General features: G+C 39.4%; 1 protein-coding gene across 1 annotated transcript in view; it reads left to right on the top strand.

Annotated features, from left to right (window-relative positions):
• The window catches only part of LOC143918647 (uncharacterized), a 41,017-nt gene extending 14,591 nt beyond the window's left edge, over positions 1 to 26,426 (top strand). Inside the window, exon 2 of the mRNA XM_077440590.1 lies at positions 26,367 to 26,426. Within this exon, the coding sequence (XP_077296716.1) occupies positions 26,367 to 26,426 (60 nt within the window). The remainder of the gene's footprint in view (positions 1 to 26,366) is intronic.
• Positions 26,427 to 27,021: the final 595 nt, after the last annotated feature.

Genomic DNA, 27,021 nt, shown 5'->3' with positions numbered 1-27,021 from the left:
TGATGGTTAGGCTCAGATTGGTGAGGTTTGGTAGGATAAGAACTTTTTGTGGATATTTTGGCAATGTCGAATTCTCTGACTTCGGTGATGGTTAGGTTAGGTTAGGTTAGGTATTGTGAGGTAAGCACGTCTTGTGGATATTTTTGCAATGTCCAATTCTTTGATTTCGGTGATGGTTAGGTTCAGATGGGAGAGGTTTGGTAGGATAAGAACTTTTTGTGGATATTTTGGCAATGTCGAATTCTCTGACTTCGGTGATGGTCAGGTTAGGTTAGGTTAGGTTTTAAGGGGTAAGCATGTTTTGTAGATATTTTGGCAATGTCTAATTCTTTAATTTCGTTGATGGTTAGGCTCAGATGGGTGAGGTTTGGTAGGATAAGAACTTTTTGTGGATATTTTGGCAATGTCGAATTCTCTAACTTCGGTGATGGTTAGGTTAGGTTGGGTTAGGTTTTAAGGGGTAAGCATGTTTTATAGATATTTTGGCAATGTCTAGTTCTTTAATTTCGTTGATGGTTAGGCTCAGATGGGTGAGGTTTGGTAGGATAAGAACTTTTTGTGGATATTTTGGCAATGTCGAATTCTCTGACTTCGGTGATGGTTAGGTTAGGTTAGGTTAGGTATTGTGAGGTAAGCACGTTTTGTGGATATTTTTGCAATGTCCAATTCTTTGATTTCGGTGATGGTTAGGTTCAATTGGGTGAGGTTTGGTAGGATAAGAACTTTTTGTGGATATTTTGGCAATGTCGAATTCTCTATTTTCGGTGATGGTTAGGTTAGGTTGGATAAGGTATAGTGAGGTAAGCACGTTTTGTGGATATTTTGGCAATGTCCATTTCTTCGATTTCGGTAATGGTTAGGTTCAGATGGGTGAGGTTTGGTGGGGTATGAACTTTTTGTAGATATTTTGGCAATGTTGAATTCTCTGACTTCGGTGATGGTTAGGTTAGGTTAGGTTAGGTATTGTGAGGTAAGCACGTTTTGTGGATATTTTGGCAATGTCGAATTCTTTGATTTCGGTGATGGTTAGGTTCAGATGGGTGAGGTTTGGTAGGATAAGAACTTTTTGTGGATATTTTGGCAATGTCGAATTCTTTGACTTCGGTGATGGTTAGGTTAGGTTGGGTTAGGTATTGTGAGGTAAGCACGTTTTGTGGATATTTTATCATTGTCCAATTCTTTGATTTCGATGATGGTTAGGTTCAATTGGGTGAGGTTTGGTAGGATAAGAACTTTTTGTGGATATTTTGGCAATGTCGAATTCTCTGACTTCGGTGATGGTAAGGTTAGGTTGGGTTAGGTATTGTGAGGTAAGCACGTTTTGTTGTTATTTTGGCGATGTCCAATTCTTTGATTTCGGTGATGGTTAGGTTCAGATGGGAGAGGTTTGGTAGGATAAGAACTTTTTGTGGATATTTTGGCAATGTCGAATTCTCTATTTTCGGTGATGGTTAGGTTAGGTTGGATAAGGTAAAGTGAGGTAAGCACGTTTTGTGGATATTTTGGCAATGTCCATTTCTTCGATTTCGGTGATGGTTAGGTTCAGATGGGTGAGGTTTGGTGGGGTATGAACTTTTTGTAGATATTTTGGCAATGTTGAATTCTCTGACTTCGGTGATGGTTAGGTTAGGTTAGGTTAGGTATTGTGAGGTAAGCACGTTTTGTGGATATTTTAGCAATGTCGAATTCTTTGATTTCGGTGATGGTTAGGTTCAGATGGGTGAGGTTTGGTAGGATAAGAACTTTTTGTGGATATTTTGGCAATGTCGAATTCTTTGACTTCGGTGATGGTTAGGTTAGGTTGGGTTAGGTATTGTGAGGTAAGCACGTTTTGTGGATATTTTATCATTGTCCAATTCTTTGATTTCTGTGATGGTTAGGTTCAGATAAGTGAGGTTTGGTAGGATAAGAACTTTTTGTGGATATTTTGGCAATGTCGAATTCTCTGACTTCGGTGATGGTTAGGTTAGGTTGGGTTAGGTATTGTAAGGTAAGCACGTTTTGTGGATATTTTTGCAATGTCCAATTCTTTGATTTCGGTGATGGTAAGGTTCAGATGTGTGAGGTTTGGTAGGATAAGAACTTTTTGTGGATATTTTGGCAATGTCGAATTCTCTGACTTCGGTGATGGTTAGCTTAGGTAAGGTTAAGTATTGTGAGGTAAGCACGTTTTGTGTATATTTTTGCAATGTCCAATTCTTTGATTTCGGTGATGGTTAGGTTCAGATGGGTGAGGTTTGGTAGGATAAGAACTTTTTGTGGATATTTTGGCAATGTCGAATTCTCTGACTTCGGTGATGGTTAGGTTAGGTTGGGTTAGGTATTGTGAGGTAAGCACGTTTTGTTGTTATTTTGGCGATGTCCAATTCTTTGATTTCGGTGATGGTTAGGTTCAGATGGGAGAGGTTTGGTAGGATAAGAACTTTTTGTGGATATTTTGGCAATGTCGAATTCTCTATTTTCGGTGATGGTTAGGTTAGGTTGGATAAGGTATAGTGAGGTAAGCACGTTTTGTGGATATTTTGGCAATGTCCATTTCTTCGATTTCGGTGATGGTTAGGTTCAGATGGGTGAGGTTTGGTGGGGTATGCCCTTTTTGTGGATATTTTGGCAATGTTGGATTCTCTGACTTCAGTGATGGTTAGGTTAGGTTGGGTTAGGTATTGTGAGGTAAGCACGTTTTGTGGATATTTTGGCAATGTCTAATTCTTTGATTTCGGTGATGGTTAGGTTCAGATGGGTGAGGTTTGGTAGGATAAGAACTTTTTGTGGATATTTTGGCAAAGTCGAATTCTCTGACTTCGGTGATGGTTAGGTTAGGTTAGGTTAGGTATTGTGAGGTGAGCACGTTTTGTGGATATTTTTGCAATGTCCAATTCTTTGATTTCGGTGATGGTTAGGTTCAATTGGGTGAGGTTTGGTAGGATAAGAACTTTTTGTGGATATTTTGGCAATGTCGAATTCTCTGACTTCGGTGATGGTTAGGTTAGGTTGGCTTAGGTATTGTGAGGTAAGCACGTTTTGTTGTTATTTTGGCGATGTCCATTTCTTTGATTTCGGTGATGGTTAGGTTCAGATGGGAGAGGTTTGGTAGGATAAGAACTTTTTGTGGATATTTTGGCAATGTCGAATTCTCTGACTTCGGTGATGGTTAGGTTAGGTTGGGTTAGGTTTTAAGGGGTAAGCATGTTTTGTAGATATTTTGGCAATGTCTAATTCTTTAATTTCGTTGATGGTTAGGCTCAGATGGGTGAGGTTTGGTAGGATAAGAACTTTTTGTGGATATTTTGGCAATGTCGAATTCTCTGACTTCGGTGATGGTTAGGTTAGGTTAGGTTAGGTATTGTGAGGTAAGCACAATTTGTGGATATTTTTAGAATGTCCAATTCTTTGATTTCGGTGATGGTTAGGTTCAATTGGGTGAGGTTTGGTCGGATAAGAACTTTTTGTGGATATTTTGGCAATGTCGAATTCTCTATTTTCGGTGATGGTTAGGTTAGGTTGGATAAGGTATAGTGAGGTAAGCACGTTTTGTGGATATTTTGGCAATGTCCATTTCTTCGATTTCGGTAATGGTTAGGTTCAGATGGGTGAGGTTTGGTGGGGTATGAACTTTTTGTAGATATTTTGGCAATGTTGAATTCTCTGACTTCGGTGATGGTTAGGTTAGGTTGGGTAAGGTATTAAGGGGTAAGCATGTTTTGTAGATATTTTGGCAATGTCTAATTCTTTAATTTCGTTGATGGTTGGGCTCAGATGGGTGAGGTTTGGTAGGATAAGAACTTTTTGTGGATATTTTGGCAATGTCGAATTCTCTGACTTCGGTGATGGTTAGGTTAGGTTAGGTTAGGTATTGTGAGGTAAGCACGTTTTGTGGATATTTTTGCAATGTCCAATTCTTTGATTTCGGTGATGGTTAGGTTCAGATGGGAGAGGTTTGGTAGGATAAGAACTTTTTGTGGATATTTTGGCAATGTCGAATTCTCTGACTTCGGTGATGGTCAGGTTAGGTTGGGTTAGGTTTTAAGGGGTAAGCATGTTTTGTAGATATTTTGGCAATGTCTAATTCTTTAATTTCGTTGATGGTTAGGCTCAGATGGGTGAGGTTTGGTAGGATAAGAACTTTTTGTGGATATTTTGGCAATGTCGAATTCTCTGACTTCGGTGATGGTTAGGTTAGGTTGGGTTAGGTTTTAAGGGGTATGCATGTTTTATAGATATTTTGGCAATGTCTAATTCTTTAATTTCGTTGATGGTTAGGCTCAGATGGGTGAGGTTTGGTAGGATAAGAACTTTTTGTGGATATTTTGGCAATGTCGAATTCTCTGACTTCGGTGATGGTTAGGTTAGGTTAGGTTAGGTATTGTGAGGTAAGCACGTTTTGTGGATATTTTTGCAATGTCCAATTCTTTGATTTCGGTGATGGTTAGGTTCAATTGGGTGAGGTTTGGTAGGATAAGAACTTTTTGTGGATATTTTGGCAATGTCGAATACTCTATTTTCGGTGATGGTTAGGTTAGGTTGGATAAGGTATAGTGAGGTAAGCACGTTTTGTGGATATTTTGGCAATGTTGAATTCTCTGACTTCGGTGATGGTAAGGTTAGGTTAGGTTAGGTATTGTGAGGTAAGCACGTTTTGTGGATATTTTGGCAATGTCGAATTCTTTGATTTCGGTGATGGTTAGGTTCAGATGGGTGAGGTTTGGTAGGATAAGAACTTTTTGTGGATATTTTGGCAATGTCGAATTCTTTGACTTCGGTGATGGTTAGGTTAGGTTGGGTTAGGTATTGTGAGGTAAGCACGTTTTGTGGATATTTTATCATTGTCCAATTCTTTGGCTTCGGTGATGGTTAGGTTCAGATAAGTGAGGTTTGGTTGGATAAGAACTTTTTGTGGATATTTTGGCAATGTCGAATTCTCGGACTTCGGTGATGGATAGGTTAGGTTGGGTTAGGTATTGTGAGGTAAGCACTTTTTGTGGATATTTTGGCAATGCCTAATTCTTTGATTTCGGTGATGGTTAGGTTCAGATGGGTGAGGTTTGGTAGGATATGAACTTTTTGTGGATATTTTGGCAATGTCGAATTCTCTGACTTAGGTGATGGTTAGGTTAGGTTAGGTTAGGTATTAAGGGGTAAGCATGTTTTGTAGATATTTTGGCAATGTCTAATTCTTTAATTTCGTTGATGGTTAGGCTCAGATGGGTGAGGTTTGGTAGGATAAGAACTTTTTGTGGATATTTTGGCAATGTCGAATTCTCTGACTTCGGTGATGGTTAGGTTAGGTTAGGTTAAGTATTGTGAGGTAAGCACATTTTGTGTATATTTTTGCAATGTCCAATTCTTTGATTTCGGTGATGGTTAGGTTCAGATGGGTGAGGTTTGGTAGGATAAGAACTTTTTGTGGATATTTTGGCAATGTCGAATTCTTTGACTTCGGTGATGGTTAGGTTAGGTTGGGTTAGGTATTGTGAGGTAAGCACGTTTTGTGGATATTTTATCATTGTCCAAATCTTTGATTTCGGTGATGGTTAGGTTCAGATAAGTGAGGTTTGGTAGGATAAGAACTTTTTGTGGATATTTTGGCAATGTCGAATTCTCTGACTTCGGTGATGGTTAGGTTAGGTTGGGTTAGGTATTGTAAGGTAAGCACGTTTTGTGGATATTTTTGCAATGTCCAATTCTTTGATTTCGGTGATGGTTAGGTTCAGATGGGTGAGGTTTGGTAGGATAAGAACTTTTTGTGGATATTTTGGCAATGTCGAATTCTCTGACTTCGGTGATGGTTAGGTTAGGTTGGGTTAGGTATTGTAAGGTAAGCACGTTTTGTGGATATTTTTGCAATGTCCAATTCTTTGATTTCGGTGATGGTAAGGTTCAAATGGGTGAGGTTTGGTAGGATAAGAACTTTTTGTGGATATTTTGGCAATGTCGAATTCTCTGACTTCGGTGATGGTTAGGTTAGGTTGAATAAGGTATAGTGAGGTAAGCACGTTTTGTGGATATTTTGGCAATGTCCATTTCTTCGATTTCGGTGATGGTTAGTTTCAGATGGGTGAGGTTTGGTGGGGTATGAACTTTTTGTGGATATTTTGGCAATGTTGGATTCTCTGACTTCAGTGATGGTTAGGTTAGGTTGGGTTAGGTATTGTGAGGTAAGCACGTTTTGTGGATATTTTGGCAATGTCCAATTCTTTGATTTCGGTGATGGTTAGGTTCAGATGGGTGAGGTTTGGTAGGATAAGAACTTTTTGTGGATATTTTGGCAAAGTCGAATTCTCTGACTTCGGTGATGGTTAGGTTAGGTTAGGTTAGGTATTGTGAGGTAAGCACGTTTTGTGGATATTTTGGCAATGTCCAATTCTTTGATTTCGGTGATGGTTAGTTTCAGATGGGTGAGGTTTGGTAGGATATGAACTTTTTGTGGATATTTTGGCAATGTCGAATTCTCTGACTTCGGTGATGGTTAGGTTAGGTTGGGTTAGGTATTAAGGGGTAAGCATGTTTTGTAGATATTTTGGCAATGTCTAATTCTTTAATTTCGTTGATGGTTAGGCTCAGATGGGTGAGGTTTGGTAGGATAAGAACTTTTTGTGGATATTTTGGCAATGTCGAATTCTCTGACTTCGGTGATGGTTAGGTTAGGTTGGGTTAGGTATTGTAAGGTAAGCACGTTTTGTGGATATTTTTGCAATGTCCAATTCTTTGATTTCGGTGATGGTAAGGTTCAGATGGGTGAGGTTTGGTAGGATAAGAACTTTTTGTGGATATTTTGGCAATGTCGAATTCTCTGACTTCGGTGATGGTTAGGTTAGGTTAGGTTAAGTATTGTGAGGTAAGCACGTTTTGTGTATATTTTTGCAATGTCCAATTCTTTGATTTCGGTGATGGTTAGGTTCAGATGGGTGAGGTTTGGTAGGATAAGAACTTTTTGTGGATATTTTGGCAATGTCGAATTCTCTGACTTCGGTGATGGTTAGGTTAGGTTGGGTTAGGTATTGTGAGGTAAGCACGTTTTGTGGATATTTTGGCAATGCCTAATTCTTTGATTTCGGTGATGGTTAGGTTCAGATGGGTGAGGTTTGGTAGGATATGAACTTTTTGTGGATATTTTGGCAATGTCGAATTCTCTGACTTCGGTGATGGTTAGGTTAGGTTGGGTTAGATATTAAGGGGTAAGCATGTTTTGTAGATATTTTGGCAATGTCTAATTCTTTAATTTCGTTGATGGTTAGGCTCAGATGGGTGAGGTTTGGTAGGATAAGAACTTTTTGTGGATATTTTGGCAATGTCGAATTCTCTGACTTCGGTGATGGTTAGGTTAGGTGAGGTTAAGTATTGTGAGGTAAGCACGTTTTGTGTATATTTTTGCAATGTCCAATTCTTTGATTTCGGTGATGGTTAGGTTCAGATGGGTGAGGTTTGGTAGGATAAGAACTTTTTGTGGATATTTTGGCAATGTCGAATTCTCTGACTTCGGTGATGGTAAGGTTAGGTTGGGTTAGGTATTGTGAGGTAAGCACGTTTTGTTGTTATTTTGGCGATGTCCAATTCTTTGATTTCGGTGATGGTTAGGTTCAGATGGGAGAGGTTTGGTAGGATAAGAACTTTTTGTGGATATTTTGGCAATGTCGAATTCTCTATTTTCGGTGATGGTTAGGTTAGGTTGGATAAGGTATAGTGAGGTAAGCACGTTTTGTGGATATTTTGGCAATGTTCATTTCTTCGATTTCGGTGATGGTTAGGTTCAGATGGGTGAGGTTTGGTGGGGTATGCCCTTTTTGTGGATATTTTGGCAATGTTGGATTCTCTGACTTCAGTGATGGTTAGGTTAGGTTGGGTTAGGTATTGTGAGGTAAGCACGTTTTGTGGATATTTTGGCAATGTCTAATTCTTTGATTTCGGTGATGGTTAGGTTCAGATGGGTGAGGTTTGGTAGGATAAGAACTTTTTGTGGATATTTTGGCAAAGTCGAATTCTCTGACTTCGGTGATGGTTAGGTTAGGTTAGGTTAGGTATTGTGAGGTGAGCACGTTTTGTGGATATTTTTGCAATGTCCAATTCTTTGATTTCGGTGATGGTTAGGTTCAATTGGGTGAGGTTTGGTAGGATAAGAACTTTTTGTGGATATTTTGGCAATGTCGAATTCTCTGACTTCGGTGTTGGTTAGGTTAGGTTGGCTTAGGTATTGTGAGGTAAGCACGTTTTGTTGTTATTTTGGCGATGTCCATTTCTTTGATTTCGGTGATGGTTAGGTTCAGATGGGAGAGGTTTGGTAGGATAAGAACTTTTTGTGGATATTTTGGCAATGTCGAATTCTCTGACTTCGGTGATGGTTAGGTTAGGTTGGGTTAGGTTTTAAGGGGTAAGCATGTTTTGTAGATATTTTGGCATTGTCTAATTCTTTAATTTCGTTGATGGTTAGGCTCAGATGGGTGAGGTTTGGTAGGATAAGAACTTTTTGTGGATATTTTGGCAATGTCGAATTCTCTGACTTCGGTGATGGTTAGGTTAGGTTAGGTTAGGTATTGTGAGGTAAGCACAATTTGTGGATATTTTTAGAATGTCCAATTCTTTGATTTCGGTGATGGTTAGGTTCAATTGGGTGAGGTTTGGTCGGATAAGAACTTTTTGTGGATATTTTGGCAATGTCGAATTCTCTATTTTCGGTGATGGTTAGGTTAGGTTGGATAAGGTATAGTGAGGTAAGCACGTTTTGTGGATATTTTGGCAATGTCCATTTCTTCGATTTCGGTAATGGTTAGGTTCAGATGGGTGAGGTTTGGTGGGGTATGAACTTTTTGTAGATATTTTGGCAATGTTGAATTCTCTGACTTCGGTGATGGTTAGGTTAGGTTGGGTAAGGTATTAAGGGGTAAGCATGTTTTGTAGATATTTTGGCAATGTCTAATTCTTTAATTTCGTTGATGGTTGGGCTCAGATGGGTGAGGTTTGGTAGGATAAGAACTTTTTGTGGATATTTTGGCAATGTCGAATTCTCTGACTTCGGTGATGGTTAGGTTAGGTTAGGTTAGGTATTGTGAGGTAAGCACGTTTTGTGGATATTTTTGCAATGTCCAATTCTTTGATTTCGGTGATGGTTAGGTTCAGATGGGAGAGGTTTGGTAGGATAAGAACTTTTTGTGGATATTTTGGCAATGTCGAATTCTCTGACTTCGGTGATGGTCAGGTTAGGTTGGGTTAGGTTTTAAGGGGTAAGCATGTTTTGTAGATATTTTGGCAATGTCTAATTCTTTAATTTCGTTGATGGTTAGGCTCAGATGGGTGAGGTTTGGTAGGATAAGAACTTTTTGTGGATATTTTGGCAATGTCGAATTCTCTGACTTCGGTGATGGTTAGGTTAGGTTGGGTTAGGTTTTAAGGGGTATGCATGTTTTATAGATATTTTGGCAATGTCTAATTCTTTAATTTCGTTGATGGTTAGGCTCAGATGGGTGAGGTTTGGTAGGATAAGAACTTTTTGTGGATATTTTGGCAATGTCGAATTCTCTGACTTCGGTGATGGTTAGGTTAGGTTAGGTTAGGTATTGTGAGGTAAGCACGTTTTGTGGATATTTTTGCAATGTCCAATTCTTTGATTTCGGTGATGGTTAGGTTCAATTGGGTGAGGTTTGGTAGGATAAGAACTTTTTGTGGATATTTTGGCAATGTCGAATACTCTATTTTCGGTGATGGTTAGGTTAGGTTGGATAAGGTATAGTGAGGTAAGCACGTTTTGTGGATATTTTGGCAATGTCCTTTTCTTCGATTTCGGTGATGGTTAGGTTCAGATGGGTGAGGTTTGGTGGGGTATGAACTTTTTGTAGATATTTTGGCAATGTTGAATTCTCTGACTTCGGTGATGGTAAGGTTAGGTTAGGTTAGGTATTGTGAGGTAAGCACGTTTTGTGGATATTTTGGCAATGTCGAATTCTTTGATTTCGGTGATGGTTAGGTTCAGATGGGTGAGGTTTGGTAGGATAAGAACTTTTTGTGGATATTTTGGCAATGTCGAATTCTTTGACTTCGGTGATGGTTAGGTTAGGTTGGGTTAGGTATTGTGAGGTAAGCACGTTTTGTGGATATTTTATCATTGTCCAATTCTTTGGCTTCGGTGATGGTTAGGTTCAGATAAGTGAGGTTTGGTTGGATAAGAACTTTTTGTGGATATTTTGGCAATGTCGAATTCTCGGACTTCGGTGATGGATAGGTTAGGTTGGGTTAGGTATTGTGAGGTAAGCACTTTTTGTGGATATTTTGGCAATGCCTAATTCTTTGATTTCGGTGATGGTTAGGTTCAGATGGGTGAGGTTTGGTAGGATATGAACTTTTTGTGGATATTTTGGCAATGTCGAATTCTCTGACTTAGGTGATGGTTAGGTTAGGTTGGGTTAGGTATTAAGGGGTAAGCATGTTTTGTAGATATTTTGGCAATGTCTAATTCTTTAATTTCGTTGATGGTTAGGCTCAGATGGGTGAGGTTTGGTAGGATAAGAACTTTTTGTGGATATTTTGGCAATGTCGAATTCTCTGACTTCGGTGATGGTTAGGTTAGGTTAGGTTAAGTATTGTGAGGTAAGCACATTTTGTGTATATTTTTGCAATGTCCAATTCTTTGATTTCGGTGATGGTTAGGTTCAGATGGGTGAGGTTTGGTAGGATAAGAACTTTTTGTGGATATTTTGGCAATGTCGAATTCTTTGACTTCGGTGATGGTTAGGTTAGGTTGGGTTAGGTATTGTGAGGTAAGCACGTTTTGTGGATATTTTATCATTGTCCAAATCTTTGATTTCGGTGATGGTTAGGTTCAGATAAGTGAGGTTTGGTAGGATAAGAACTTTTTGTGGATATTTTGGCAATGTCGAATTCTCTGACTTCGGTGATGGTTAGGTTAGGTTGGGTTAGGTATTGTAAGGTAAGCACGTTTTGTGGATATTTTTGCAATGTCCAATTCTTTGATTTCGGTGATGGTTAGGTTCAGATGGGTGAGGTTTGGTAGGATAAGAACTTTTTGTGGATATTTTGGCAATGTCGAATTCTCTGACTTCGGTGATGGTTAGGTTAGGTTGGGTTAGGTATTGTAAGGTAAGCACGTTTTGTGGATATTTTTGCAATGTCCAATTCTTTGATTTCGGTGATGGTAAGGTTCAAATGGGTGAGGTTTGGTAGGATAAGAACTTTTTGTGGATATTTTGGCAATGTCGAATTCTCTGACTTCGGTGATGGTTAGGTTAGGTTGAATAAGGTATAGTGAGGTAAGCACGTTTTGTGGATATTTTGGCAATGTCCATTTCTTCGATTTCGGTGATGGTTAGTTTCAGATGGGTGAGGTTTGGTGGGGTATGAACTTTTTGTGGATATTTTGGCAATGTTGGATTCTCTGACTTCAGTGATGGTTAGGTTAGGTTGGGTTAGGTATTGTGAGGTAAGCACGTTTTGTGGATATTTTGGCAATGTCCAATTCTTTGATTTCGGTGATGGTTAGGTTCAGATGGGTGAGGTTTGGTAGGATAAGAACTTTTTGTGGATATTTTGGCAAAGTCGAATTCTCTGACTTCGGTGATGGTTAGGTTAGGTTAGGTTAGGTATTGTGAGGTAAGCACGTTTTGTGGATATTTTGGCAATGTCCAATTCTTTGATTTCGGTGATGGTTAGTTTCAGATGGGTGAGGTTTGGTAGGATATGAACTTTTTGTGGATATTTTGGCAATGTCGAATTCTCTGACTTCGGTGATGGTTAGGTTAGGTTGGGTTAGGTATTAAGGGGTAAGCATGTTTTGTAGATATTTTGGCAATGTCTAATTCTTTAATTTCGTTGATGGTTAGGCTCAGATGGGTGAGGTTTGGTAGGATAAGAACTTTTTGTGGATATTTTGGCAATGTCGAATTCTCTGACTTCGGTGATGGTTAGGTTAGGTTGGGTTAGGTATTGTAAGGTAAGCACGTTTTGTGGATATTTTTGCAATGTCCAATTCTTTGATTTCGGTGATGGTAAGGTTCAGATGGGTGAGGTTTGGTAGGATAAGAACTTTTTGTGGATATTTTGGCAATGTCGAATTCTCTGACTTCGGTGATGGTTAGGTTAGGTTAGGTTAAGTATTGTGAGGTAAGCACGTTTTGTGTATATTTTTGCAATGTCCAATTCTTTGATTTCGGTGATGGTTAGGTTCAGATGGGTGAGGTTTGGTAGGATAAGAACTTTTTGTGGATATTTTGGCAATGTCGAATTCTCTGACTTCGGTGATGGTTAGGTTAGGTTGGGTTAGGTATTGTGAGGTAAACACGTTTTGTGGATATTTTGGCAATGCCTAATTCTTTGATTTCGGTGATGGTTAGGTTCAGATGGGTGAGGTTTGGTAGGATATGAACTTTTTGTGGATATTTTGGCAATGTCGAATTCTCTGACTTCGGTGATGGTTAGGTTAGGTTGGGTTAGATATTAAGGGGTAAGCATGTTTTGTAGATATTTTGGCAATGTCTAATTCTTTAATTTCGTTGATGGTTAGGCTCAGATGGGTGAGGTTTGGTAGGATAAGAACTTTTTGTGGATATTTTGGCAATGTCGAATTCTCTGACTTCGGTGATGGTTAGGTTAGGTTAGGTTAAGTATTGTGAGGTAAGCACGTTTTGTGTATATTTTTGCAATGTCCAATTCTTTGATTTCGGTGATGGTTAGGTTCAGATGGGTGAGGTTTGGTAGGATAAGAACTTTTTGTGGATATTTTGGCAATGTCGAATTCTCTGACTTCGGTGATGGTAAGGTTAGGTTGGGTTAGGTATTGTGAGGTAAGCACGTTTTGTTGTTATTTTGGCGATGTCCAATTCTTTGATTTCGGTGATGGTTAGGTTCAGATGGGAGAGGTTTGGTAGGATAAGAACTTTTTGTGGATATTTTGGCAATGTCGAATTCTCTATTTTCGGTGATGGTTAGGTTAGGTTGGATAAGGTATAGTGAGGTAAGCACGTTTTGTGGATATTTTGGCAATGTCCATTTCTTCGATTTCGGTGATGGTTAGGTTCAGATGGGTGAGGTTTGGTGGGGTATGAACTTTTTGTAGATATTTTGGCAATGTTGAATTCTCTGACTTCGGTGATGGTTAGGTTAGGTTAGGTTAGGTATTGTGAGGTAAGCACGTTTTGTGGATATTTTGGCAATGTCGAATTCTTTGATTTCGGTGATGGTTAGGTTCAGATGGGTGAGGTTTGGTAGGATAAGAACTTTTTGTGGATATTTTGGCAATGTCGAATTCTTTGACTTCGGTGATGGTTAGGTTAGGTTGGGTTAGGTATTGTGAGGTAAGCACGTTTTGTGGATATTTTATCATTGTCCAATTCTTTGATTTCGGTGATGGTTAGGTTCAGATAAGTGAGGTTTGGTAGGATAAGAACTTTTTGTGGATATTTTGGCAATGTCGAATTCTCTGACTTCGGTGATGGTTAGGTTAGGTTGGGTTAGGTATTGTAAGGTAAGCACGTTTTGTGGATATTTTTGCAATGTCCAATTCTTTGATTTCGGTGATGGTTAGGTTCAGATGGGTGAGGTTTGGTAGGATAAGAACTTTTTGTGGATATTTTGGCAATATCGAATTCTCTAACTTCGGTGATGGTTAGGTTAGGTTGGGTTAGGTATTGTGAGGTAAGCACGTTTTGTTGTTATTTTGGCGATGTCCAATTCTTTGATTTCGGTGATGGTTAGGTTCAGATGGGAGAGGTTTGGTAGGATAAGAACTTTTTGTGGATATTTTGGCAATGTCGAATTCTCTATTTTCGGTGATGGTTAGGTTAGGTTGGATAAGGTATAGTGAGGTAAGCACGTTTTGTGGATATTTTAGCAATGTCCATTTCTTCGATTTCGGTGATGGTTAGGTTCAGATGGGTGAGGTTTGGTGGGGTATGCCCTTTTTGTGGATATTTTGGCAATGTTGGATTCTCTGACTTCAGTGATGGTTAGGTTAGGTTGGGTTAGGTATTGTGAGGTGAGCACGTTTTGTGGATATTTTTGCAATGTCCAATTCTTTGATTTCGGTGATGGTTAGGTTCAATTGGGTGAGGTTTGGTAGGATAAGAACTTTTTGTGGATATTTTGGCAATGTCGAATTCTCTGACTTCGGTGATGGTTAGGTTAGGTTGGCTTAGGTATTGTGAGGTAAGCACGTTTTGTTGTTATTTTGGCGATGTCCATTTCTTTGATTTCGGTGATGGTTAGGTTCAGATGGGAGAGGTTTGGTAGGATAAGAACTTTTTGTGGATATTTTGGCAATGTCGAATTCTCTGACTTCGGTGATGGTTAGGTTAGGTTGGGTTAGGTTTTAAGGGGTAAGCATGTTTTGTAGATATTTTGGCAATGTCTAATTCTTTAATTTCGTTGATGGTTAGGCTCAGATGGGTGAGGTTTGGTAGGATAAGAACTTTTTGTGGATATTTTGGCAATGTCGAATTCTCTGACTTCGGTGATGGTTAGGTTAGGTTAGGTTAGGTATTGTGAGGTAAGCACAATTTGTGGATATTTTTAGAATGTCCAATTCTTTGATTTCGGTGATGGTTAGGTTCAATTGGGTGAGGTTTGGTAGGATAAGAACTTTTTGTGGATATTTTGGCAATGTCAAATTCTCTATTTTCGGTGATGATTAGGTTAGGTTGGATAAGGTATAGTGAGGTAAGCACGTTTTGTGGATATTTTGGCAATGTCCATTTCTTCGATTTCGGTAATGGTTAGGTTCAGATGGGTGAGGTTTGGTGGGGTATGAACTTTTTGTAGATATTTTGGCAATGTTGAATTCTCTGACTTCGGTGATGGTTAGGTTAGCTTGGGTTAGGTATTGTGAGGTAAGCACGTTTTGTGGATATTTTATCATTGTCCAATTCTTTGATTTCGGTGATGGTTAGGTTCAATTGGGTGAGGTTTGGTAGGATAAGAACTTTTTGTGGATATTTTGGCAATTTCGAATTCTCTGACTTCGGTGATGGTTAGGTTAGGTTGGGTTAGGTATTAAGGGGTAAGCATGTTTTGTAGATATTTTGGCAATGTCTAATTCTTTAATTTCGTTGATGGTTAGGCTCAGATGGGTGAGGTTTGGTAGGATAAGAACTTTTTGTGGATATTTTGGCAATGTCGAATTCTCTGACTTCGGTGATGGTTAGGTTAGGTTAGGTTAAGTATTGTGAGGTAAGCACATTTTGTGTATATTTTTGCAATGTCCAATTCTTTGATTTCGGTGATGGTTAGGTTCAGATGGGTGAGGTTTGGTAGGATAAGAACTTTTTGTGGATATTTTGGCAATGTCGAATTCTTTGACTTCAGTGATGGTTAGGTTAGGTTGGGTTAGGTATTGTGAGGTAAGCACGTTTTGTGGATATTTTATCATTGTCCAAATCTTTGATTTCGGTGATGGTTAGGTTCAGATAAGTGAGGTTTGGTAGGATAAGAACTTTTTGTGGATATTTTGGCAATGTCGAATTCTCTGACTTCGGTGATGGTTAGGTTAGGTTGGGTTAGGTATTGTAAGGTAAGCACGTTTTGTGGATATTTTTGCAATGTCCAATTCTTTGATTTCGGTGATGGTAAGGTTCAGATGGGTGAGGTTTGGTAGGATAAGAACTTTTTGTGGATATTTTGGCAATGTCGAATTCTCTGACTTCGGTGATGGTTAGGTTAGGTTGGGTTAGGTATTGTAAGGTAAGCACGTTTTGTGGATATTTTTGCAATGTCCAATTCTTTGATTTCGGTGATGGTAAGGTTCAAATGGGTGAGGTTTGGTAGGATAAGAACTTTTTGTGGATATTTTGGCAATGTCGAATTCTCTGACTTCGGTGATGGTTAGGTTAGGTTGAATAAGGTATAGTGAGGTAAGCACGTTTTGTGGATATTTTGGCAATGTCCATTTCTTCGATTTCGGTGATGGTTAGTTTCAGATGGGTGAGGTTTGGTGGGGTATGAACTTTTTGTGGATATTTTGGCAATGTTGGATTCTCTGACTTCAGTGATGGTTAGGTTAGGTTGGGTTAGGTATTGTGAGGTAAGCACGTTTTGTGGATATTTTGGCAATGTCCAATTCTTTGATTTCGGTGATGGTTAGGTTCAGATGGGTGAGGTTTGGTAGGATAAGAACTTTTTGTGGATATTTTGGCAAAGTCGAATTCTCTGACTTCGGTGATGGTTAGGTTAGGTTAGGTTAGGTATTGTGAGGTAAGCACGTTTTGTGGATATTTTGGCAATGTCCAATTCTTTGATTTCGGTGATGGTTAGGTTCAGATGGGTGAGGTTTGGTAGGATATGAACTTTTTGTGGATATTTTGGCAATGTCGAATTCTCTGACTTCGGTGATGGTTAGGTTAGGTTGGGTTAGGTATTAAGGGGTAAGCATGTTTTGTAGATATTTTGGCAATGTCTAATTCTTTAATTTCGTTGATGGTTAGGCTCAGATGGGTGAGGTTTGGTAGGATAAGAACTTTTTGTGGATATTTTGGCAATGTCGAATTCTCTGACTTCGGTGATGGTTAGGTTAGGTTGGGTTAGGTATTGTAAGGTAAGCACGTTTTGTGGATATTTTTGCAATGTCCAATTCTTTGATTTCGGTGATGGTAAGGTTCAGATGGGTGAGGTTTGGTAGGATAAGAACTTTTTGTGGATATTTTGGCAATGTCGAATTCTCTGACTTCGGTGATGGTTAGGTTAGGTTGGGTTAGGTATTGTGAGGTAAGCACGTTTTTTTGTTATTTTGGCGATGTCCAATTCTTTGATTTCGGTGATGGTTAGGTTCAGATGGGAGAGGTTTGGTAGGATAAGAACTTTTTGTGGATATTTTGGCAATGTCGAATTCTCTATTTTCGGTGATGGTTAGGTTAGGTTGGATAAGGTATAGTGAGGTGAGCACGTTTTGTGGATATTTTGGCAATGTCCATCTCTTCAATTTCGGTGATTGTTAGGTTCAGATGGGTGAGGTTTGGTGGGGTATGCCCTTTTTGTGGATATTTTGGCAATGTTGGATTCTCTGACTTCAGTGATGGTTAGGTTAAGTTGGGTTAGGTATTGTGAGGTAAGCACGTTTTGTGGATATTTTGGCAATGTCCAATTCTTTGATTTCGGTGATGGTTAGGTTCAGATGGGTGAGGTTTGGTAGGATAAGAACTTTTTGTGGATATTTTGGCAATGTCGAATTCTCTGACTTCGGTGATGGTTAGGTTAGGTTAGGTTAAGTATTGTGAGGTAAGCACGTTTTGTGTATATTTTTGCAATGTCCAATTCTTTGATTTCGGTGATGGTTAGGTTCAGATGGGTGAGGTTTGGTAGGATAAGAACTTTTTGTGGATATTTTGGCAATGTCGAATTCTTTGACTTCGGTGATGGTTAGGTTAGGTTGGGTTAGTTATTGTGAGGTAAGCACGTTTTATGGATATTTTATCATTGTCCAATTCTTTGATTTCGGTGATGGTTAGGTTCAGATAAGTGAGGTTTGGTAGGATAAGAACTTTTTGTGGATATTTTGGCAATGTCGAATTCTCTGACTTCGGTGATGGTTAGGTTAGGTTGGGTTAGGTATTGTAAGGTAAGCACGTTTTGTGGATATTTTTGCAATGTCCAATTCTTTGATTTCGGTGATGGTAAGGTTCAGATGGGTGAGGTTTGGTAGGATAAGAACTTTTTGTGGATATTTTGGCAATGTCGAATTTTTTGACTTCGGTGATGGTTAGGTTAGGTTAGGTTAAGTATTGTGAGGTAAGCACGTTTTGTGTATATTTTTGCAATGTCCAATTCTTTGATTTCGGTGATGGTTAGGTTCAGATGGGTGAGGTTTGGTAGGATAAGAACTTTTTGTGGATATTTTGGCAATGTCGAATTCTCTGACTTCGGTGATGGTTAGGTTAGGTTGGGTTAGGTATTGTAAGGTAAGCACGTTTTGTGGATATTTTTGCAATGTCCAATTCTTTGATTTCGGTGATGGTAAGGTTCAAATGGGTGAGGTTTGGTAGGATAAGAACTTTTTGTGGATATTTTGGCAATGTCGAATTCTCTGACTTCGGTGATGGTTAGGTTAGGTTGAATAAGGTATAGTGAGGTAAGCACGTTTTGTGGATATTTTGGCAATGTCCATTTCTTCGATTTCGGTGATGGTTAGTTTCAGATGGGTGAGGTTTGGTGGGGTATGAACTTTTTGTGGATATTTTGGCAATGTTGGATTCTCTGACTTCAGTGATGGTTAGGTTAGGTTGGGTTAGGTATTGTGAGGTAAGCACGTTTTGTGGATATTTTGGCAATGTCCAATTCTTTGATTTCGGTGATGGTTAGGTTCAGATGGGTGAGGTTTGGTAGGATAAGAACTTTTTGTGGATATTTTGGCAAAGTCGAATTCTCTGACTTCGGTGATGGTTAGGTTAGGTTAGGTTAGGTATTGTGAGGAAAGCACGTTTTGTGGATATTTTGGCAATGCCTAATTCTTTGATTTCGGTGATGGTTAGGTTCAGATGGGTGAGGTTTGGTGGGGTATGAACTTTTTGTAGATATTTTGGCAATGTTGAATTCTCTGACTTCGGTGATGGTTAGGTTAGGTTGGGTTAGGTATTGTGAGGTAAGCACGTTTTGTGGATATTTTATCATTGTCCAATTCTTTGATTTCGGTGATGGTTAGGTTCAATTGGGTGAGGTTTGGTAGGATAAGAACTTTTTGTGGATATTTTGGCAATGTCGAATTCTCTGACTTCGGTGATGGTAAGGTTAGGTTGGGTAAGGTATTAAGGGGTAAGCATGTTTTGTAGCAATTTTGGCAATGTCTAATTCTTTAATTTCGTTGATGGTTGGGCTCAGATGGGTGAGGTTTGGTAGGATAAGAACTTTTTGTGGATATTTTGGCAATGTCGAATTCTCTGACTTCGGTGATGGTTAGGTTAGGTTAGGTTAGGTATTGTGAGGTAAGCACGTTTTGTGGATATTTTTGCAATGTCCAATTCTTTGATTTCGGTGATGGTTAGGTTCAGATGGGAGAGGTTTGGTAGGATAAGAACTTTTTGTGGATATTTTGGCAATGTCGAATTCTCTGACTTCGGTGATGGTCAGGTTAGGTTGGGTTAGGTTTTAAGGGGTAAGCATGTTTTGTAGATATTTTGGCAATGTCTAATTCTTTAATTTCGTTGATGGTTAGGCTCAGATGGGTGAGGTTTGGTAGGATAAGAACTTTTTGTGGATATTTTGGCAATGTCGAATTCTCTGACTTCGGTGATGGTTAGGTTAGGTTGGGTTAGGTATTGTAAGGTAAGCACGTTTTGTGGATATTTTTGCAATGTCCAATTCTTTGATTTCGGTGATGGTTAGGTTCAGATGGGTGAGGTTTGGTAGGATAAGAACTTTTTGTGGATATTTTGGCAATGTCGAATTCTCTGACTTCGGTGATGGTTAGGTTAGGTTGAATAAGGTATAGTGAGGTAAGCACGTTTTGTGGATATTTTGGCAATGTCCATTTCTTCGATTTCGGTGATGGTTAGTTTCAGATGGGTGAGGTTTGGTGGGGTATGAACTTTTTGTGGATATTTTGGCAATGTTGGATTCTCTGACTTCAGTGATGGTTAGGTTAGGTTGGGTTAGGTATTGTGAGGTAAGCACGTTTTGTGGATATTTTGGCAATGTCCAATTCTTTGATTTCGGTGATGGTTAGGTTCAGATGGGTGAGGTTTGGTAGGATAAGAACTTTTTGTGGATATTTTGGCAAAGTCGAATTCTCTGACTTCGGTGATGGTTAGGTTAGGTTAGGTTAGGTATTGTGAGGTAAGCACGTTTTGTGGATATTTTATCATTGTCCAATTCTTTGATTTCGGTGATGGTTAGGTTCAGATAAGTGAGGTTTGGTAGGATAAGAACTTTTTGTGGATATTTTGGCAATGTCGAATTCTCTGACTTCGGTGATGGTTAGGTTAGGTTGGGTTAGGTATTGTAAGGTAAGCACGTTTTGTGGATATTTTTGCAATGTCCAATTCTTTGATTTCGGTGATGGTAAGGTTCAGATGGGTGAGTTTTGGTAGGATAAGAACTTTTTGTGGATATTTTGGCAATGTCGAATTCTCTGACTTCGGTGATGGTTAGGTTAGGCTAGGTTAAGTATTGTGAGGTAAGCACGTTTTGTGTATATTTTTGCAATGTCCAATTCTTTGATTTCGGTGATGGTTAGGTTCAGATGGGTGAGGTTTGGTAGGATAAGAACTTTTTGTGGATATTTTGGCAATGTCGAATTCTTTGACTTCGGTGATGGTTAGGTTAGGTTGGGTTAGGTATTGTGAGGTAAGCACGTTTTGTGGATATTTTATCATTGTCCAATTCTTTGATTTCGGTGATGGTTAGGTTCAGATAAGTGAGGTTTGGTAGGATAAGAACTTTTTGTGGATATTTTGGCAATGTCGAATTCTCTGACTTCGGTGATGGTTAGGTTAGAATGGGTTAGGTATTGTAAGGTAAGCACGTTTTGTAGATATTTTTGCAATGTCCAATTCTTTGATTTCGGTGATGGTAAGGTTCAGATGGGTGAGGTTTGGTAGGATAAGAACTTTTTGTGGATATTTTGGCAATGTCGAATTCTCTGACTTCGGTGATGGTTAGGTTAGGTTAGGTTAAGTATTGTGAGGTAAGCACGTTTTGTGTATATCTTTGCAATGTCCAATTCTTTGATTTCGGTGATGGTTAGGTTCAGATGGGTGAGGTTTGGTAGGATAAGAACTTTTTGTGGATATTTTGGCAATGTCGAATTCTCTGACTTCGGTGATGGTTAGGTTAGGTTGGGTTAGGTATTGTAAGGTAAGCACGTTTTGTGGATATTTTTGCAATGTCCAATTCTTTGATTTCGGTGATGGTAAGGTTCAAATGGGTGAGGTTTGGTAGGATAAGAACTTTTTGTGGATATTTTGGCAATGTCGAATTCTCTGACTTCGGTGATGGTTAGGTTAGGTTGAATAAGGTATAGTGAGGTAAGCACGTTTTGTGGATATTTTGGCAATGTCCATTTCTTCGATTTCGGTGATGGTTAGTTTCAGATGGGTGAGGTTTGGTGGGGTATGAACTTTTTGTGGATATTTTGGCAATGTTGGATTCTCTGACTTCAGTGATGGTTAGGTTAGGTTGGGTTAGGTATTGTGAGGTAAGCACGTTTTGTGGATATTTTGGCAATGTCCAATTCTTTGATTTCGGTGATGGTTAGGTTCAGATGGGTGAGGTTTGGTAGGATAAGAACTTTTTGTGGATATTTTGGCAAAGTCGAATTCTCTGACTTCGGTGATGGTTAGGTTAGGTTAGGTTAGGTATTGTGAGGTAAGCACGTTTTGTGGATATTTTGGCAATGCCTAATTCTTTGATTTCGGTGATGGTTAGGTTCAGATGGGTGAGGTTTGGTAGGACATGAACTTTTTGTGGATATTTTGGCAATGTCGAATTCTCTGACTTCGGTGATGGTTAGGTTAGGTTGGGTTAAGTATTAAGGGGTAAGCATGTTTTGTAGATATTTTGGCAATGTCTAATTCTTTAATTTCGTTGATGGTTAGGCTCAGATGGGTGAGGTTTGGTAGGATAAGAACTTTTTGTGGATATTTTGGCAATGTCGAATTCTCTGACTTCGGTGATGGTTAGGTTAGGTTAGGTTAAGTATTGTGAGGTAAGCACGTTTTGTGTATATTTTTGCAATGTCCAATTCTTTGATTTCGGTGATGGTTAGGTTCAGATGGGTGAGGTTTGGTAGGATAAGAACTTTTTGTGGATATTTTGGCAATGTCGAATTCTCTGACTTCGGTGATGGTTAGGTTAGGTTGGGTTAGGTATTGTGAGGTAAGCACGTTTTGTTGTTATTTTGGCGATGTCCAATTCTTTGATTTCGGTGATGGTTAGGTTCAGATGGGAGAGGTTTGGTAGGATAAGAACTTTTTGTGGATATTTTGGCAATGTCGAATTCTCTATTTTCGGTGATGGTTAGGTTAGGTTGGATAAGGTATAGTGAGGTAAGCACGTTTTGTGGATATTTTGGCAATGTCCATTTCTTCGATTTCGGTGATGGTTAGGTTCAGATGGGTGAGGTTTGGTGGGGTATGAACTTTTTGTAGATATTTTGGCAATGTTGAATTCTCTGACTTCGGTGATGGTTAGGTTAGGTTAGGTTAGGTATTGTGAGGTAAGCACGTTTTGTGGATATTTTGGCAATGTCGAATTCTTTGATTTCGGTGATGGTTAGGTTCAGATGGGTGAGGTTTGGTAGGATAAGAACTTTTTGTGGATATTTTGGCAATGTCGAATTCTTTGACTTCGGTGATGGTTAGGTTAGGTTGGGTTAGGTATTGTGAGGTAAGCACGTTTTGTGGATAATTTATCATTGTCCAATTCTTTGATTTCGGTGATGGTTAGGTTCAGATAAGTGAGGTTTGGTAGGATAAGAACTTTTTGTGGATATTTTGGCAATGTCGAATTCTCTGACTTCGGTGATGGTTAGGTTAGGTTGGGTTAGGTATTGTAAGGTAAGCACGTTTTGTGGATATTTTTGCAATGTCCAATTTTTTGATTTCGGTGATGGTAAGGTTCAGATGTGTGAGGTTTGGTAGGATAAGAACTTTTTGTGGATATTTTGGCAATGTCGAATTCTCTGACTTCGGTGATGGTTAGGTTAGGTTAGGTTAGGTATTGTGAGGTAAGCACGTTTTGTGGATATTTTGGCAATGTCGAATTCTTTGATTTCGGTGATGGTTAGGTTCAGATGGGTGAGGTTTGGTAGGATAAGAACTTTTTGTGGATATTTTGGCAATGTCGAATTCTTTGACTTCGGTGATGGTTAGGTTAGGTTGGGTTAGGTATTGTGAGGTAAGCACGTTTTTTGGATATTTTGGCAATGTCGAATTCTTTGATTTCGGTGATGGTTAGGTTCAGATGGGTGAGGTTTGGTAGGATAAGAACTTTTTGTGGATATTTTGGCAATGTCGAATTCTTTGACTTCGGTGATGGTTAGGTTAGGTTGGGTTAGGTATTGTGAGGTAAGCACGTTTTGTGGATATTTTATCATTGTCCAATTCTTTGATTTCGGTGATGGTTAGGTTCAGATAAGTGAGGTTTGGTAGGATAAGAACTTTTTGTGGATATTTTGGCAATGTCGAATTCTCTGACTTCGGTGATGGTTAGGTTAGGTTAGGTTAGGTATTGTGAGGAAAGCACGTTTTGTGGATATTTTGGCAATGTCGAATTCTTTGATTTCGGTGATGGTTAGGTTCAGATGGGTGAGGTTTGGTAGGATAAGAACTTTTTGTGGATATTTTGGCAATGTCGAATTCTTTGACTTCGGTGATGGTTAGGTTAGGTTGGGTTAGGTATTGTGAGGTAAGCACGTTTTGTGGATATTTTATCATTGTCCAATTCTTTGATTTCGGTGATGGTTAGGTTCAGATAAGTGAGGTTTGGTAGGATAAGAACTTTTTGTGGATATTTTGGCAATGTCGAATTCTCTGACTTCGGTGATGGTTAGGTTAGGTTGGGTTAGGTATTGTAAGGTAAGCACGTTTTGTGGATATTTTTGCAATGTCCAATTCTTTGATTTCGGTGATGGTAAGGTTCAGATGTGTGAGGTTTGGTAGGATAAGAACTTTTTGTGGATATTTTGGCAATGTCGAATTCTCTGACTTCGGTGATGGTTAGGTTAGGTTGGGTTAGGTTTTGTAAGGTAAGCACGTTTTGTGGATATTTTTGCAATGTCCAATTCTTTGATTTCGGTGATGGTTAGGTTCAGATGGGTGAGGTTTGGTAGGATAAGAACTTTTTGTGGATATTTTGGCAATGTCGAATTCTCTGACTTCGGTGATGGTAAGGTTAGGTTGGGTTAGGTATTGTGAGGTAAGCACGTTTTGTTGTTATTTTGGCGATGTCCAATTCTTTGATTTCGGTGATGGTTAGGTTCAGATGGGAGAGGTTTGGTAGGATAAGAACTTTTTGTGGATATTTTGGCAATGTCGAATTCTCTATTTTCGGTGATGGTTAGGTTAGGTTGGATAAGGTATAGTGAGGTAAGCACGTTTTGTGGATATTTTGGCAATGTCTATTTCTTCGATTTCGGTGATGGTTAGGTTCAGATGGGTGAAGTTTGGTGGGGTATGCCCTTTTTGTGGATATTTTGGCAATGTTGGATTCTCTGACTTCAGTGATGGTTAGGTTAGGTTGGGTTAGGTATTGTGAGGTAAGCACGTTTTGTGGATATTTTGGCAATGTCTAATTCTTTGATTTCGGTGATGGTTAGGTTCAGATGGGTGAGGTTTGGTAGGATAAGAACTTTTTGTGGATATTTTGGCAAAGTCGAATTCTCTGACTTCGGTGATGGTTAGGTTAGGTTAGGTTAGGTATTGTGAGGTGAGCACGTTTTGTGGATATTTTTGCAATGTCCAATTCTTTGATTTCGGTGATGGTTAGGTTCAATTGGGTGAGGTTTGGTAGGATAAGAACTTTTTGTGGATATTTTGGCAATGTCGAATTCTCTGACTTCGGTGATGGTAAGGTTAGGTTGGGTTAGGTATTAAGGGGTAAGCATGTTTTGTAGATATTTTGGCAATGTCTAATTCTTTAATTTCGTTGATGGTTAGGCTCAGATGGGTGAGGTTTGGTAGGATAAGAACTTTTTGTGGATATTTTGGCAATGTCGAATTCTCTGACTTCGGTGATGGTTAGGTTAGGTTAGGTTAGGTATTTTGAGGTAAGCCCGTTTTGTGGATATTTTTGCAATGTCCAATTCTTTGATTTCGGTGATGGTTAGGTTCAGATGGGTGAGGTTTGGTGGGGTATGAACTTTTTGTAGATATTTTGGCAATGTTGAATTCTCTGACTTCGGTGATGGTTAGGTTAGGTTAGGTTAGGTATTGTGAGGTGGAGTAGCGCGCGGACAGTGGGAGCGAGTGGACGTGTCTGTGCGCGCTCTCTCGGCCGAGCACCGACGCCGGCTGTCTACACAGTCCAGAACCGCTACCGCTACTAGAAGCCAGGAGTCGCAACTAGGAGTCAGGAGGGGCCATTGGCACTTCACTGCGTCTGTGCCAGTAGTATCAGACGTATCTGAAGGAGGTAGGAGAGGCTGTGTGTTTGCATGTAAAAAAAAAAAAAAAACCAGGCCGCCACGTTGTTATAACTACCACACAACCCATAACACACCGACAGTTGTCGAAACACCACGCACATAGCGATAATAATAATTGACACTTTGCAAATTGTCGTTATATCGCGTGTAACACAACATCGCTAATCATCTGACCACGCACGCCGGTTCCGATCGCTATACGAATACGACCAGCTGACTTTCTGTCAAATCGCGCGACAACCATTGACATTTCTCGGGGGCGCGGGGAGCTGCCAGTCACTGTCAAAGGTGGCTACACTGTGAAAAAAGCCAGTGAAACGCCCGCAAATCGTCGTTATATCACGTGTAATACAATACAATACATCGCTTGAACAGCTGTACCACACCACGCCGGTTCCGATCGTGACACGAATACGATCAGCTGACTAGCTGTCAAATAGCGTGACAGCCAATTATATTTCACGCCTGCCTCAGGCAAAGGTGGCTACACTGTGAATAAAGCCAGTGAAACATCCGCAAATTGTTGTAATATTACGTGTAATACAATACAATACAATACATTCCTAGACCATCTGACTACACCACGCCGGTTTCGATCGCGACACGAACACGATCAGCTGACTAGCTTTTAAATCGTGGGGGCGCCGGCGAGCCGCTTGCCACAGACGATCGTTGCAAAGCACCTACTGTACAACACGGCATTCATACAAATAAATAAACAAATATAAATAATTATCTGCAAAACCAATTAAGATTAAAACTCTAATTAAATTATTTATTCACTAGCGACACCTATGGTCAATTTAGATTAAAACCGTAATTAAATTATTTACTCACTAGCGACACCTATGGTCAATTTAGATTAAAACCTTAATTAAATTATTGATACACTAGCGACATCTATGGTCAATTAAGATCAAAACCTTAAATTAAATTATTTATTCACTAGCGACATCTATGGTCACAATTAAAAATCTTTACCACAAAAAATCGTAAGAAGTAAACGTCACCGGGAACGAACCGCCGACATACATAGTTCGCACTATGAACAGCTGACAAACATGCGCGTGACTACCTGCCCCCATACGCGAGAGACGTAACATCATTACATGCACAGCTGATTCTTAGACCAGCTGACCACAACAAACGACACATCGTGGATTATCTGCTGATATGAATGTCCATTTACTTTATCTGTCATTATAAATGCTATTCTTCATGTTTATGTATGAATGTATTTATGTTTATGTTTAATTGGTATTTTGTTTTTTTTCTTTTTTGTGTTATATTTTTTTTTGACCAGTGTGGCACTTTAGGCTTTAGCGCTTCAGGAATTCCTGTTAAGCCACAATGGTCTGTTTAAAATAAATAAATAAATAAATGAATGACAATGAGCAACGAAAAGCCACAGCAACAAATTATGGATCCAATAAACAGAATAAAAGTGGAAATGGACATGCTCGTGGAGTTTGTGTCAAACGTCAAAAACACGAAGGAAAACATTAGAACCCAAATTAGCCTAGTACGCAGATTAGTGACAAGCCTAGCCGAGGAAGAGCAGAAAAAGAATAAAATCAACAAAACTGCATCTAAAGCTTCCGACGCGAGCACGGCGACAGAGACGACAGAGAAAAACACTCAGACCGAGACCGAAGAGTGGAAGACCCAACGGAAACAGCAGCGGAAGCAAAAGTGGAAGCCCCAGAAGCCGCTACAGAAGCAACAGGAACAGGAGCAAGCGCAACAGGAAGAAAAACAGCAGCAGCGCCCACAGCCGTATCCACAGCCGCAGACGCAGCAGCAACGACAACAACAAAACAAGGTCCAGCAGAAAAAACCCAAACTGACTATAGCGCCCAAAAACCGAAGCGATAACACTGAAGCGAAGCGAAAGTAATAACAACACGTACGCGGATATTCTCAAAAAAATAAGAACCACCGTAGACATCGCTGCAACT

Source organism: Arctopsyche grandis, chromosome 11, assembly GCF_051622035.1.
Source record: "Arctopsyche grandis isolate Sample6627 chromosome 11, ASM5162203v2, whole genome shotgun sequence".
Classification (NCBI taxonomy): domain Eukaryota; kingdom Metazoa; phylum Arthropoda; class Insecta; order Trichoptera; family Hydropsychidae; genus Arctopsyche; species Arctopsyche grandis.
The sequence above is the reverse complement of the archived record's forward strand: the minus strand, read 5'-3'. Positions and strand labels throughout refer to the sequence as shown.